At 50.1% G+C, this 15,486-nt stretch overlaps 2 protein-coding genes across 8 annotated transcripts in view; both read right to left on the bottom strand.

Annotated features, from left to right (window-relative positions):
• Positions 1-5,519, bottom strand: part of Wdr62 (WD repeat domain 62) — a 95,650-nt gene extending 90,131 nt beyond the window's left edge. For 3 of the 5 annotated variants that reach the window (XM_033483018.2, XM_033483017.2, XM_033483015.2), the window contains exon 1: positions 5,321-5,518. The gene's annotated coding sequence lies outside the window, so the exon portion shown is untranslated. Of the gene's footprint in view, positions 1-5,320 lie in introns of all 5 variants that reach the window. The other 2 variants (XM_033483019.2, XM_033483020.2) reach the window with 1 other exon arrangement.
• A 490-nt stretch (positions 5,520-6,009) lies between these two features.
• On the bottom strand, positions 6,010-14,309 carry Syt20 (synaptotagmin 20). Of its 3 annotated transcripts, none has more exons than XM_033482776.2 (10): positions 14,090-14,309; positions 13,064-13,208; positions 10,575-10,694; positions 9,898-9,989; positions 9,688-9,819; positions 8,714-8,911; positions 7,361-7,513; positions 7,158-7,278; positions 6,914-7,086; positions 6,010-6,808 (listed from the first exon to the last, which is right to left on the bottom strand). In XM_033482776.2, exons 2-10 carry the CDS (start codon positions 13,203-13,205, stop codon positions 6,602-6,604), a joined length of 1,338 nt encoding a protein of 445 aa, XP_033338667.2. In that variant the 5' UTR covers positions 13,206-13,208; positions 14,090-14,309; the 3' UTR covers positions 6,010-6,601. The 3 variants fall into 3 exon arrangements, with proteins under 3 accessions (XP_033338667.2, XP_033338668.2, XP_033338669.2); XM_033482777.2 differs by lacking the exon at positions 14,090-14,309 and adding an exon at positions 13,745-14,083; XM_033482778.2 differs by lacking the exon at positions 14,090-14,309 and adding an exon at positions 13,727-14,083.
• Between the last annotated feature and the right edge of the window lie 1,177 nt (positions 14,310-15,486).

The raw sequence follows: 15,486 nt of genomic DNA on the forward strand, positions 1-15,486 counted from the left end.
ATTCGGTCGCGAACGATTTCAAGCCGAGATTCAACGCCTAGGCTTAACCCTTTGCGCCCGAGAGGCGACTCGAGGCACCGCTAACAACTGTTTCGTCGCGTTCCGAGATCGTTCTCAAATCGCCGATATCGTTTATGCGTTTGAAAAGCTGTCGGAAGCGTTGCGCGTGCCGCCAGACTCGATTCCACCCGCATAAAATGCACTTGAGATCCTTGATCTTTGTGCTAGGGTCATTTGCTACCCTAACGCTGTATCTCAAGACTGTATCGATGTGTCATGTATCTCGACTCGCTGTGTCACGAGACTCCATTCCACCCGTATAAAGTGCACTTGAGATCCTTGATCTCTGTACTAGGGTCATTTGCGACCCCGCCGCTGTATCTCTCGCTTGGAGACGAATCAAGAGACGGACACGGATATCGGAGAGAAATCGAATAAAGAGAGCATCGGTGATGAATCACGAGGAAATGATTAGCAAGATATCGAATAGACGATTTCCGTGAATCGTTGCACGGTGATTAACGAAGATTTAAGTGTTCACAGAATGCGTCGGCGAATTGCGCTCTCTGGAACACTATCTACGTTGACCGTGGCATCTTGGAAAGAGATGCGAAACGCGATACAGTAATGTCTCCCTTACTGACGCTCAGATTGTCCACTAAATTGGACAATTTGGGAAGAGGAGATACGATTATTCGAGCCTCGCGGCTCGCTTTTATAATTTATAACTATAAAAATGAACCGCAAGGATCGAACAATCGTATCTTCGTCTTCCCAAATTGTCCATTTTCGTGGACAATTCGAGCGTCAATTAGAGAGACATTACTGTATGTAAATTGACCAAAGTTTGCCATACGTTTTCATTATTATAACGATGAATTTAAACAATGTGTTCCATCAGATGCAAGCACATTTCTGATCGAATTAAAATTTCACTTTGCGCTCTAATGTTCTAAATGTTTGCCGTACAAAGCCGCGAGTCGAGCTCCGGTCTCGGAGCAGGATAACGAGAAATTTAGCGCGGTCTTGCTAACCCAGATCCCGCGGATCCGAATACGCGGAGAAAGGGTTAAAGGCGTCCGTGGACATTCCGGAAGCTTTTCCCATGCACGTGCAACGCACAGGCCGGGGCACGGACAGCTTCTCCGCGTCCGTGCCGTCGGTGCCGTCCGCGTCCCCGTCGCCAGGCTCTTTCGTGATTGCGCAAAAATCATTTGCATGACAATGAGGCACGGTCGCTGCCGGATAGTTTAGCTCGTCGGCCGAAAAGGAAAAAAGGCCGACGACGAGCAACGCCTGAAAAGCCGACGCACGCGCTCGCTCGATGTGGGAAACCGAGCGCGCGAGATGAGACAACGCTTCTATTATTTACACAACAAAAACGATAAACAACCAGCGTCGCTGCTGCTGCGTCGTTCGTATTCTTTCTTTCGTTTTTTTTTCTCGCGACCTGGTATAGTCGCGCTATCTCGGGATTTATAATTGGAACACGTTGTTCATCGCGATCTCGAACAGGTGAGTCATCGGCGATCAATTGTATCGTACATGCATGTAACATATACACGCGCGTCGCGGGACGGAATTCCGATTAATCGGAGAATCCCATTCTCGCGAGTATATTCGTCCGCTTGGGAATCCGCGAATATAGGCAACGGGATGATAAAATATACGCGGCGGTCTCGTTTCGACGACGACAGCTCCAAGAGAGCGGGCGACACAACCTGATCCTTTTCGGCGCTTATCGAGATTCGGAGGGGCAAAGATCGAAGGAGATAAAGCGTTCTGGATTCTTTTCCGAGCATCGGTCGCTCGTTTCGCCGGAACGCCGCGTTATCGTGAATCGAGCGCGAGAATCGAATCGAATCGGTCGACCGATAACGTTCGACGCCGCGGTCTGCGAATTACACTCGTTAAAGCAGCCTGCATTCGGGCAAGAGACAAGGCGTCCTTCGAGCGACACGCGCTGCGAATCTCGCGTTTCAGGAATTTCTGCGAACCCTGAACGATCCCCGGACCCGTTCGCAAGGTTCGAAGTCGTTTATCCCGAGGGTATTTTTCCCCCCATAGACGAGTCCGCCGTAATCGGACGCCGACGACGATGCCGGCTGATGACAGTCTTTCGCGGCGCTTCGACGTTCTCCGGAACTGGTTCGGCGACAGGCAAAATTCAAAAGGAGCTTGCTAACCTTTTCCACGGCCTAGGTTTGCTACCTGTCCGCCAAGGGCTCGTCTTTCCGAACGGCCTCGGAAGCGGATCTAAAAATAGTCGATGGCCGGAGAAGCTGCGAAAGTTCGTCCGCGCGAGAACGCGAATAAAATCGTGATCGGTGTGTGTGTGTGTGCCCGTACGGATCCGCGGTTTACCCTTCGAAACTGCACGGTTTCGCGTTCGCAAAAAAAGAAAGAAAAATGAGGAACAAACGCGCAGCGGCGCGAATTGACTTAACACGGCCGGACGCGTTTAGTCGCGGAATAGGCGCACGGATATAGAGGCCCGAAGATTGAAAACTGCGGTCTAAACTAGAAAAACAGGATCGTTAAACGATCGGCGGGATTCGAGCGTGGTCGCATTGAAAGGAGACGGAATTATCATTATGGCCGCATGATACGCTGCACACGGGAGCTGCTACGAGACGGCGAACGCGCGCAAAAACTTCGGCTGAACGTTTTTCTGCGGTGCTGCTGCTGGCACGCCGATACGCCGGGTGACCATATTCGCGAGACGTATTCCGAACGGACTCGTGCCGAATGCAAATACATCTCGACGAAACGAGTCGGAAACACCTGCTGATCGCTGGAGAAGCACACGAGGATTTCTATCGACCACGGAAATTCTAGCTGAATCTTCGTTTCCTATTTCACGCTAAGCTATGAATTACGCGAAAGCCTCGACGTTTAAATTGTTATAATTAGACAGCATTTACGGCGCAAATCTTAGAAACGCGCGTACGATTCGTTTTCGTTTCACTCTCTTGATCGTTCGTGGACGAGGATTTTTCTTTAAGTATCGAAAATATATTATTATAAATTTACGCTATGCCGTCCGGTGGCACCACGCTGGTGTCATGCAAAAATTATCTGTTGTACGCCGGTGGTACCACTTTGGTGCCATTTTAAATACTGAAGTAACATTTGTACTATATTTCTTGGCTGTTAAAAGGCAGCGAACCAACTATAGCCTTGTGCTTATTTAACTAAGAATTAAGTACGAAAATTCTTGGATGACTTGTCTTGATTTTAGGAACTTATATTACACCGCCGTTTATTTTGAAAGCGGCATAAGTCGCTTTACCGTAATGAAAAGTGGTGATTTTTTAATGTTTATGCGAAATTATTTATACTGATATTATAAGTATTTATAAATTAATATAATAATTAATATAATAAATATATAATTATTTATAAATTATTTATATCAGTATCCTGAGATAACAAATACAAGTAGATCTTCTCGAAAGTTAGCATCCATATTTTTAAACGTGTTAAAACGCAACCCCTTAAATACATCGACTTAAAAACAAAGTGATTTATGCCACTTTCAAAATAAACGGCTCATATTACCGCCATCTCCGACATTTTTTGTTAAATCTAAAATTTGGGTCGTCGCACCCGGAATACAGTAAATACAGTAATATCGAAGGAGGAGACACGATTATTCAAGCTACGCAGCTTGTTTTTCTAGTTACCGATTGTCAACAAAACGAATGACCAATTTTCTTGGAAACGATGCCCGACAATTGTTGTTCCACATTCGAAGCGGCGCGTTAATAATCTAACTGGTTCAAGGTTGTTCTCTGCACCGAACCTAATTTGCCCGATTCAAAGGTCGTCGATTAATCGTTCATTGGAAACGGCGAAAGTGGCGACTGAAAGACTCGTCTCGCAAGGGTAAGACGAGATCTGTCCGGTGGAATTCGAGGTGCGCTAAGGGCGAAGGCGGGCTTCGAAATTCACTTTGGCCCTTCGGGAGTGGGACGAGGGGGTGGCGAAAGAGAAAGGGCAGGTTGAAAACTCGATTCCTTTGGGGATCGTCTGGCAGGTAGTTGCCGCGTTCTTTCTTTTGTGGTCGGCCGGTCGCCGGCCGACGGCTAGAACTTGACAGCGGGGCACGCACGTGAACCAAGAAACGCGTCGTGCTCGAAAGGGAATCGCGTTTCGTAACCGAAAATCCCCCCCAAAAAAAGACCGAAGTCGCCCGCGAGAACGATTTGATAGGATATAGAAATAGGTGCACGAGTTGCCGACGGCTTCCCGCCGGTTCAACTTCCGTTAAATCCCTAGCCGCGGAGTATGTACCGAGAGGGGATCGAGTTCAATATGCACTTACAAAGTCAAGTTCAATATCATATTCCACTGAAAATCGATACGGTGCTCGAACAAGTACCTTTTCCGCCGACATTGTACGGAAGATAAACTCTCGCGGAACTGTCAAGAAATGCTACTTCGTTCCCGCACGTGTGGCAGATTGTAACAAAATTCTGTGGACATTTGCCAAGATACGCTTCTAAGCGTGTTATCGAAATTATTCCAAAGAGGAAGGGTTAAAAACCCGCGGCGTCGCGTCGCGTCGCGTCGGACATTTCGGAAGCCAATTAATCCAACTACGTGTGAACGGTTGAATTAAGTCGTTCGACCAATACTTGTACGCGAACGTAATATGTATTTGAACCACGCAGTAACAGAATATGGACAGAGCCCCCGGATCATTCGTTCGCGTACGGTTCGAATGCACTCGGTCAGGGTTGAATTACACTGGAAAGTATCGCCGCCTTTCCCCTGAAAATTGGAAAGGGTACGAATTCGCGTAAAATCGTTTGCTCTGTTCCATCGGATTCGGCATCGAATCTGCGTGCAATTTAATTGATTCCAGCTCGGACTCGGCGACTAGTCCGTGTACAGTCTCGAATCGAGGAACCGAGCGCTGCTATTGGCCGATATTCAAAAACGGTTGACACTGCCGCCGAGAAACGGTTTCGGCGGAGCCTCGTCCTTGTTTGAACACACGACGACGGTACACGTATACGACGACACCGGCTGGGCTCAATGTTCGTCGAACAATCGGCCAAAATATCGATAACATCGGGACGCGATAAAATCAGAAGGAAGGAGCGAGAACGCGTGTGTATGCGAGAGAGAGAGAGAGAGAGAGAGAAAGAGATAGGGACGGAGAAAGAGAGCGACGGAGAGAGAGATGGAAGGTTCGTTGTACGTGGAAGGACCTCGAGCGCCTTTGGAGGTTACATTTTCCAGCTCGCGACGCACCATTCTCCGCGAACCGTTCCAGGACATTTCGGACGATCGAAGGAAATCGGTTACTCACCGTTTTCCGACGTGGACTCGCGACGATGATTCGCAGCACTCTCGGCGCACTTCCTTTCGGCCTCGGCAAACTCTAGAAACTCGCGCGGCGGAACGAAAAAGGATAACCGAATAAACTGAACACGACGAGGACGAACACAACACACTCACGAGTCACAAAACAGACTGAAGCTCGCGAGCTGGCCGGGCACCTCTCGCCTCGCCTCTCCTTCTCCGCCGCTACACAGACGTTGCTACGAGACCGCCGCGACGCTGCTGCCCTCTGCGGAATTCGCCAGAACCTACACAGCGCTACGCGCGGGCCCGCCAATTTTTAAACGTCGCAAATACGATCGAGTAGCTGTCTTTCGTTCCACCGGTCGATGCAGAGCTGGTATTTTCAGAAATCATCGCGTTAATAACGTGCAACGAAATGTATACCCTTTTCTCTTATAATTATTAAGATGGTAATAATACTTTTGAGATAGTTTACGGCGCGTATTCGTTCGTTCAGCTGTATTTTCTAAGAAGAATTGTGCAATGTCTCGTCAAATCGTTGTTTTTACAGGAAAATACAAACTTGTAAGGTTACGTCAAGTTTAACTTGCAAGTACGAGCATTACGAACATTCGAATCCTGTTTTAATCGATTAAACAATTTATAGGTGCAAATTGTCCGGGCAGGAGGTTTCTCGCAAATTTGAGAACGCAATTATGAACACACGTATATTTCCAATGCTGTAGTTACACTTCGAACAATAGCGTACGCGTCAACGAACATACATAAATATAATTATAAGATCTACAATCTTTGGTTGCGATCGCGCGTATCGATACGATTAAATTATAAGATAAATATATGCTGCGGGTGTTCCGAATGGAGCACTAAGAGACGCTGTTGCTCGGACCCGCGTCCACGACGGTATTATTCTTGCATTGTGCGGCGATTATTTCCGGTCACAACGCGCGTCTTCTGCGAGACGACAAAGCCGCATAATCGAGGTCGGTTGTACCTGTCCGGGGGCGTCGCGCAGGTACGATTCGTTGGGTCCTAGGGCCGCGGGAAACCAAATTTGTCGGGTAGCCGCTGAATGGCCCGGTAACAATAGCGTTCGGTTAACAATGGATACCGACACTGGCGTTCCGCCAGTGTTGCTTGACGCGATTTTGTACGTTTCGTATACTCTGTAAGAACCTCCGAGGGTACGCGTTAATCGGTTACGTTTGCAGTTACGTTTACAAATGAGCGGTGTTCGCGAGGGCTCGATCGCGACGAGGCACGATCGGTCGACGAACGATCGTTGTTACTTCAACGTGTGCCACACGGTCACGAGCTTCCGGGGATTTTGGAGCACGGAGAACCAATGCAGCCTCTCGGTCGGGCCTCTGACCCCTTTCCCAAGAGCCACCTTGCCGATAGGGACGTCCTTGGGCCTGTACGCCGACGAAACGGAGTCTTCGCTGTCGCTCGGGTTGTCCGGGATGCACGCAGGAACCTCGACGGTCACGGACTGCAACGCGTACGCAAATAAATCAGCATGCTTTTCATACTTTAATTACTGTATTATTTGTATCGATAATAATTAATCGTTGCAGCTCTCCTTCTCGATCGTTACCTTGCTGCACAGTATCACCAGAAATTGCACGATGTCCAGCTGATTGTACGTCACGTCGAACGTCAAGGTCTCGTTGAACTCCGGCTGCGAGGTCGCGCAAGCAAACTTCGTCTTCCTCCGTTTCAGCTTCTGGCCCGTCCTTCCGTTCAGCATCAACACTTTGACGTAAGGATCTGAAAACGGTCCGATGAAATGAAAACAGACGTCTAATTAGCCGATAGGGTCGTACACAACGGCGTCTTACTAAATTGAGTTAAACTGGTCACCGACGGCGCGAACTTGACGTCCCGTAGTTTCATTACATTTATAGTCAGTCTCTGCGCGGTTGGTAAGTAAATTATACCTAGCAAAATGTTCCCGAATTCCTGAAAAAAGAAAACGGAAACAGATCATTGAAATCGGTAGGCGAACGGGAATCAGAGGGTTCTCCGGTACCAAGCAACCTACCAAGCTGGACGGTTTCATCCTGAAATTGAACATGTGGATCTCCGGACTCTGCAGAATGTGCCTCACTTCTTTGATGGACACCTTCAGGGAGCACAGTTCCGTATCGTTGGCGTACCTGTCGTGATCGAAGGCCGCGAAATCGAGGATCCAATCCTGCGAAAAGAAGATCCAGTCCAGACGACGGACTCTTATTATATTCCGTTTCCGCGTGGCTGCGAAGCAAGATACGATAGATTCCACTCGTTCGAGCCACCGTTTACTTGGGACAAAACCGAAAGATTTTAATCGAATGGTTCCGGTCCTCTGCACAGAGGCCGAAGGGTTCCAGTCCCGACGTGTCCCAAACAACCAGAATATATCGTAGTTGATTTCCATCTATTAACACGTTAAGCGCGGCGTCAGTCTCTTGGGACTGATAGCTAGCTTTCCGTTTGGGCGGTGTCAGTCCTCTTGGATCGACAGTATACTTTTCGTTTGGGCGGCGTCAGTTCCCAGGGACTGACAACGAATCTATCCTTTGGATGGCGTCGACGCATTGGGCCGGCATCAAAGTTAAAAATTAATGCCGCCTCAACGGAAAGCCCAGCAAAATCGGCTCCGCGCTTGACGCGTTAATTCAGCCTAAACAGTGAACGAACGTTGAATATTATAACGTTAAATATTTAGTCGTGTCATAAATAACATCCGACGCAGCTACGTAGAATCTATTGTTCGTATTTACCCAGTGTGAGTCACCGGGACAAACGAGTTTTCGCTTTTACCGAACAGATAAGAGTTAAAGGTAAATAAAACAATAAACGGAACAAAATAAATAAAAAAGAAAATACAGAATAAATATCCGATAAAAAACGGATGTTATTTACGACTCGACCCGATAGATAGACTTAATCGAGTCGCGGTGCATCGATTTCCCTGTTCGGGATCGAGCCGGCCGATCGGGGAAAGGGAAAAGCGAAGAACGGAAGAAAAGGAAAAGAGACACGTCACTCTGTTTTTCGTAATCGCGTGACGAAAGAGCCGTGCTTGGTTGCGCAAAACGCATTTGCATCGGGCTCCGCGCGGTTATCGTCGCGAGCTCGTCGGGGGAATCGCTTTCCCGATAAGCGGTATCCGACGTTTTCCTTCGAATTCAGGTGTTCGACGATTCGTTCGTCGTTGGAAAAAAAAGAAAAAAAGAGAACAACTGTACGAACAAGGCCCGTTGGCGCAAACCCGAGCCGCGCGCGCAGAGCCATTGTCCGTAGATGCGTTTCGAGTTTGTGGCACAGAGGCGACGTGACGTGTTCCGCAACCTTGAATTAAACGCGCCGCTGAAACGGGACAACGGCGAGATAAAAACGAATCGTATAACACCTTGAGCTCGTGCTGTTTCACGTTCGCGACCACGAACGTTTCCTTAAAAATCGGGCTGGCCGTGTGCCGGACGCCCCGCGTCCGGAAACTGTGCAGCTTCTGGCGCTTCCGATGGCTCCAGGACTGCTTCACGATGGTCAACGCCACGAACGGCTCCAGCGTGCAGTTGTACTGCTTCGGAGGCAGCCCGGACAACGCCTGTATCAATATTCGAATTAGCATAATTGCTGATCGAGGGATACAAGTCGATTGAAAATGTCTCTGCTCTTTCAATAGTAGCGATGCGTTGAAAATAATGAAACGACGCCCTTAAATTCGCCCAATGTTCCTTAAATTAGTACGACAAATCATCTAACAAATTAGTTAGTTAAAAGAGCAAAGACATTTTCTTGTGCAATTTTAACCGAGACATTTTCCATTCTGCGCAACGATTCCGCGGGTCTACTAATTGGCGGCTTCCCGTATCTATTCGATAACTAAATAAATAATTCGTGGCCTCGACGAGGCTCTTTTTCACAGTCGTTTCTATGCGCGACGCAGCTGCGCTAATTATGCGCCGTTTAGAGTCGCGTCGCGATTGCCCGAAAACCAGTCGGAAGTCGAACGAACGCGTGCGTTCCTGCTTTCGCGATTACCGGCTGTCGTCGGAACAACGGAATCCCTTCGCGCGTCGATAAGGATCGCTCGCGGCAACGGAGAAAATTACGGGCGACGAGGGAACGGGCAGGAAGAAAATGTCGAAACGGTCGAACGACATTCCACCTGCGTCGAAACGATACGCGTGTACACCGCCTATATGTAGATACGGCATACGTGTATATATGTACATAATATTCCGCGTAGGATAGAGATCGTTGCGCGAGAGATCGCAAGGGAGCTCGGATCGCCGGAGATTTACGACTCGGTTTCCATTCGAGTCGCGGAGCGGCCGCGGCGACGGAAGAGGAGGCAGATGAAGGGGGACCTTTTAATACCTCGATACCGACGACGAGCTTTCCGGTAACAGCCTCCTCCAACGGCGGCAGGTACTGCAGGCTCATTGTCAATTCCGTCGGGAATTCCCTTTGTTTCTTCTCCGGCTTTTGCTTCTCCTTCTGCACCAGGTTCTGCAATCGATCGCCGTCGCAACGGATTAATACAGAGTCACGTCGAGTCAGCGAGAAGACTCGCTGTCGGACAATTACCAGGGTGGACGAGGCGTTGGTGCCCTCGAACTGGCCGTTGTTCGGGTTCCAGGACGTTCCATCGGCCCCCGTAACATTCTCGGTGGTCGTGCCTGCTCGGATTTCAATGACCAACGGATTAGCTCGGACAAATCGGTCGTCCGGATCGTCGCGACAGTTCTAGCCGCCGGTTTAGTACTCGAAAGATCCGAAGAATTCGCCGGAATCGTTCCTTTTTTCCTGCGCCGCGTGCATCGACGCCGAACCTACGGTCTCCGTTCGTAGCAGACGATACAATTTCTTCATTCGAGTACAGTAAATTCTGCCTAATTTATCCTTAAGACTTGTAAACGAAAGTGGACGATTTGGGAAGAGGAGATACGATTAATTTCGAGTCCTGCGCCTCGTTTTTACAATTACCGATTCTCAACAACTACAAAAACGAGGCGCAAGCTCGAATGATCGTAATTGTCCGTTTTTGTGTACAATTTAAGCGTCGATTAGGGAGACAATACCGCAGTAGGTTCGGCGTCGAACGCGTCGCGAACGGCGTAAACGTGTCCGCGCGGCGAACTAACGCGGCGACCCTACGGTCGCGAGTTGCAATCGCAGTTGTGAATTCTAATGCACTGTTGCAAATTCAAAGGACGGGTGTCGCGGCACGGCGAAGCAGTAGCCGGGTACAGGGGACACGGTACCGTTGCCGCTGTCTTCGTAGAGGCTACCCAATCTCCATGACCTGTAGCTGACATCGTTCAGCTTCACGTTTTCGTTCTGTCTGCTCTTGACACGCATCGGCACGGTTTTTGCGTCTCTCTCTGCAAGGAATTATTCATGGTTCTGATTGCGTAATTTGTAAACAACCGAGACGACGAGGCGAGGCGCTACGCGCGACGGCCGGCCGGCCCCGCTCTAGAAGATCCGTCTCTGGATCGCTAATTGGTTCGCACGACGCGTACGTTAGGAGCCGGTCCTAATTTTCTAAGGCGACGCAATTATTGAACATCTGCGATCGAGAGCTTTTAACGACGGATAATCCGCTGCAACCGCGCGACCACCGCGTCGAGGCTCCGCTCGAGGCTCGTTCATTCTTCGGGAATAGAATGCATTATTCGATGCTTCTTCGACCACGGAGCTTTTCAACTTCATCTTCGACGGCTAAGTGGTTCGCTGGACGGTGAATCTTTTGTACAAAGCGATAATAATTCAATTTGATTCGATTCAATTTAATTCAGTTCAGTTCAATTCAGTTCAATTCAACTCAAGTCAAGTCAATTCAATTCAATTCATCTCACCTCAACTCAACTCAAGTCAAGTCAAGTCAATTCAACTCAAATCAAGTCAAGTCAAGTCAAGTCAAGTCAAGTCAATTCAATTCAATTCAATTCATCTCAACTCAACTCAAGTCAAGTCAATTCAACTCATCTCATCTCAACTCAAATCAATTCAATTCAATTGAATTCAATTCAACTCATCTCAACTCAACTCAACTCAACTCGATTCAATTCAATTTATATATAAATAATATTCTACGCTATTCTATAAATAATATTCTCTCTGCTATTCTCGTCAACAATTTGAAGTGCCCTGTAAAAAGAATCGGTCGCACCGAATCTCGACGAGTATAGAATAATGTTTAAAAGGACAGCGGTCGCGACCGTATCGAACAATCGCTGCTCAGCTTTGGCAATTCAGCGTTGAAAGTTCGCGTCGAGGGACGATGGGCGATTAGAAGCGTTCTCGCTGGTCGGATTCGCAGAGATCCTTTGTGCGGTCAGGATGGGCGTTTCCTTCCGCGGCTCGGCGGTGCTATCGCGGTGCCGTGTGTAGCTTGTTTGCGGGATGACATACCTAATTGCGTAACATCGCGGAGGAAACGAAGAAAACGCGCGGCGCGCGCGCGCGTGTGTCGTATAAATATGAAGCCGCGAACAATGGCGTGATGCGTGGACGCCGTGGCCGCGAGAATATTTATCCTGCCGAGGGGAAAACCGAGAGATGACCGGCCGCTCGATCGCCGGAAGGAGGAAAGCGGAAACGACGGAAAGCCGGGAGCGAACGCAGAGGATTCGCCGCTATTGGGATCACGAGCGTTTTATGCCAGCGGAGGAGGCCTTTCAACGACCCGCGTGCATCGCGATTCTCCCCGAGCTAATCCCAACCGGCTCTTGTCATTTTGTATTTTACGTAAGCTCGTTTCAGGGATCTGGGTTCCGCCGTTTCGCCGTTCCGCCGCGAGTAATCGCCCGGATCCGCCGAGCTCGCCGATATATCGTCGGGCGAGCTCGTCAAAGGACGGCTCCGACGCACGAAACGATCGAACACCGGGAAAAACTGGAAACTCCTTCGGCCTGCGCGCGGAAGCGAATCTCGCGAGCGCGTCGGCACAAGATGAAGTAATCGAGTAAAATAAATGTATAAAATAATCGAATACATAATTGACCAATAATCCGAGCGTCGCTTGGCTCGCCGGCTTCGATGCCGCTTCTCGATTTGCCACGTCGGCGCAGTCCTTTGAAATCTAATCGTCGAGATTTAGCGCGATTTTTCTTGCTCGACGCTTCGATTTCTTGTGTCAAAACATTTAAGACGAGTTTACATAAACTGTTATATACGTATAAAACAACGCGATAAGTTAATATTGATATTAGCTGTTCGTTTTCTTTCTTTACCGTAAAACTGGAGTTTCACCCGTGTATATAATTAAATAATTAAATAAATAAATAAAATACCGCCGCGGCGTGCTAAATGCTTGAATGACGGACGCCTCCGCGCATTAATCCGCACAAAGGACTGAAGTCTAGCTTGCTCAAGCTCCGCGCGGCCATTCGAACGCGTCGCCTCGCCTCGCCTCGCCTCGCGTCGGCGGATTTCCGCGCGCATCCAGAGACGACCGCGATCCTCCGAACAGAAATTACATGCTCGTCGAAATAAACCGCACGAGCCGTGTGATCGCGCGCGTTTACTATACACGCCGTGGGAATTTGATTACGGCACCGGCGGATTAATTAATTGGCCGGCGCGCGAAACACCTCCGACGTCCCATTTATCGCCGGGCATTCTCCATTAGAGGACAACGCCGCGTTCGATCGTCCTCTTCGCGGACGCTCGCCATCTCTGCGTCCGCGCGAAACCAGAACTCTTGAAACGCCGTCGCCGCTCGATCAGCGTTAGGGTTGCAGCTTACTTCGTCTCTCGATGCACTCGTAGCCAAGGCATCCCGGGGCCATGAAGCACGTGATCACCAGCAGTCCTGCGGCCACTGCCAGCGCGACCACCACGACGATGATGATACGGCCCCACGGGCCCAGAAAGTCATCGTACACCATTCACTGGAAGCCCAAGTTACGTTCAAGGTTACTATCGTCGCACTCGCGCACATACTCGCGAACGGCCGGGTGTCGCGAAAATTGTTATTATCATATTGTTGCTATCACTCTCTCTCTCTCGCTCTCGTCGCAACAAAGAATACGTCCCGTCGATATATACAAAGTTCTAACAATTAACAAAGAAAAGAAGAATCGCTCGCGGCGAGCGCGACGCCGATCGATCTCTCTTCTCGACCGTCGCCGTCGCGGCAATTTTCAAACAGCTTCGAAATACGTTCGCGTCGCTCGCAGCGGCCGTGAAAATGACTCGTGTTTCGCGTCGTACATCTGTCACGATGACGGCGCAGCGATAATACGGGCACGGGAAACAAGCCACGTTGATACTTCGCCGAGGAGGCCGGAAAACACTTGTGCTTTTCGCGGCGCGCGTCCCGTTTCTGCGCGCTCCGTGAAAAACGGCAGAAACGGTACGCGCGGCCGCCGACGGAGAACCGAGAGAGAGAGAGAGAGAGAAACGGAACCTTTTGCGCCTTTTTTACCCTGAATGCTTCCGCGCCGCGTCGTCTCTCGACCGCGTCCGGATCGGAGAACACCTGTTACGCCGGACGCGGCAAGTACGATCGCGATACAGCATATGGCCGTTCGAATCGGATCGGATCGGATCGATCGAACGGATCTCGGATCGAATCGCTTGGACGGGCCCGATCGACGGTGTCACCCGGCGGTGTGGCTTCGATCGTTCCCACGATCACCGTCGCGTCGACACGTTTCACTCGCGCGACCGTCGAGCTCCGACGATCATCGAAGCTCGATTCCCGACGGCGATCCTTCGATTTTCACCGGCGATCCTCGCCTGGATCTTTCGCCGCGGTATATCTACTCACTCGGCCAAAACAGTGTCCCATGACCAGTCAGGTGACATTCGCGGGTCCTGGAAAGTCGGCCGACTTCGCGGAAAAATCAAACGGAAGGACGAGATTTCGATCGAACGGCGCGCGTCCTTCGCGGTCGAACGCGGCGCGTTGCGTCTTCGTGCGCGATCGTCAACTCCCGGTGAACGACAAACGCCGCGGACCTGCATAGAACGAGAAACGAGCAACGCGCTATCTAAACTGCCCCTCTCCAGCCTTTGCCAGACGGCGACTCTGCCTATTTGGCCGGTAGCTGGCGGTACGCGACTCGATCGCGACTCGAAAACCGTCGATCGTTCCCGCCGCGCGTTCGAGCATCGAGCGTCTCGCGTCGCGCGTCAGGCGACGAGCAACGTGTACCGCCCGTTTCCGATAAAACGGAACCTCTAGAACGGTTACACGTTTCTCCTAATCATTGCCGGTCCCAGCAATTGCAGTAAATTCTCCAGAATTTGCCTTCAGCTTGCCTTAAAGAGCGAGGCTCGATTAATCGTATCTCCTCTTCCCAAATTGCCCATTTTTGTGCGGAATCTGAGCGCGAATTAGGGAGAAATTATATTGTAATCGTATCTCCCTCTTCTCAAATTGTCCGCTTTTGTTTACAAGCTGAAGGAAAATTCGGGAGAATTTACTGTGTTCCACGCGGAATCGACACCACGGTCGTGGCGTTTGATTTCGCCATTCGTTGACCTGCGAGTCTTCTTCTTGCAAGATTCGAGCTTCTCCGGTCTCGACACCCTCGCTAAGACACGTCCCCGGAGCTCCGAAGCTCCTAATCGGTCCGCTTTGCTACTCGAGGCACGTTCCGTCGACTTTCGTCTCGCGCGAAACTAGGGTCGACGAGGAAGTAGGCGGCGATAACGCGACCGCGATATCAGGACCGTGTCCTCGCTCTGTCAACAGAACTTGTTAGCCCATCGGCGAACAAGTGCTCGACACACACGGTTCTCTCGTCGCGGCGCGCGCGATCGCTCGGTGCACGCGCGTACCCCGGCGATAACGATCTAGAGACGATAAACGACGGTGCAGATTTGTATCGCGGGTGCTAAAAAGGCGCGGCGTAGCCTCGCCGGCTACCGGGTCGGTTCGCGAATCGAGCGGAATCGTGTCGACAAGACGGTTCTCTGCAACGACGACCGGGAGAACGATTCGTGCGATCCTTTGTATCCGGAAAAGGAGAGCCAGCGCGATTCGTTTGCCCGGTCGGAGCTCGAATCTTGCCTCGACTCGAAGCCAGGTCTTGTACACGGGTAACAGAGTACAGTCACGAGCCATTGAAAAATTAATCGCGGTCTTTGAATCGGATAAATTAGCCTCGCTGCACAGAATGCCCTGGAATTAGTTGGATTATAATGCACGGTCTTGACGCG

This window comes from Megalopta genalis, chromosome 5 (genome assembly GCF_051020955.1).
Source record: "Megalopta genalis isolate 19385.01 chromosome 5, iyMegGena1_principal, whole genome shotgun sequence".
In the NCBI taxonomy this organism is placed as follows: domain Eukaryota; kingdom Metazoa; phylum Arthropoda; class Insecta; order Hymenoptera; family Halictidae; genus Megalopta; species Megalopta genalis.

Bases quoted from the DNA above. Each gene is read 5' to 3' on its own strand.
- Syt20 (XM_033482776.2), bottom strand. From the start codon at position 13,205: ATGGTGTACGATGACTTTCTGGGCCCGTGGGGCCGTATCATCATCGTC. The intron at 7,514-8,713 runs GTGTTATACGAT...TTCTTTTCGCAG, and splicing joins TGAAACAGCACGAGCTCAAG to GATTGGATCCTCGATTTCGC. The intron at 7,279-7,360 runs GTAGGTTGCTTG...TTCTTTTTTCAG, and splicing joins GGATGAAACCGTCCAGCTTG to GAATTCGGGAACATTTTGCT.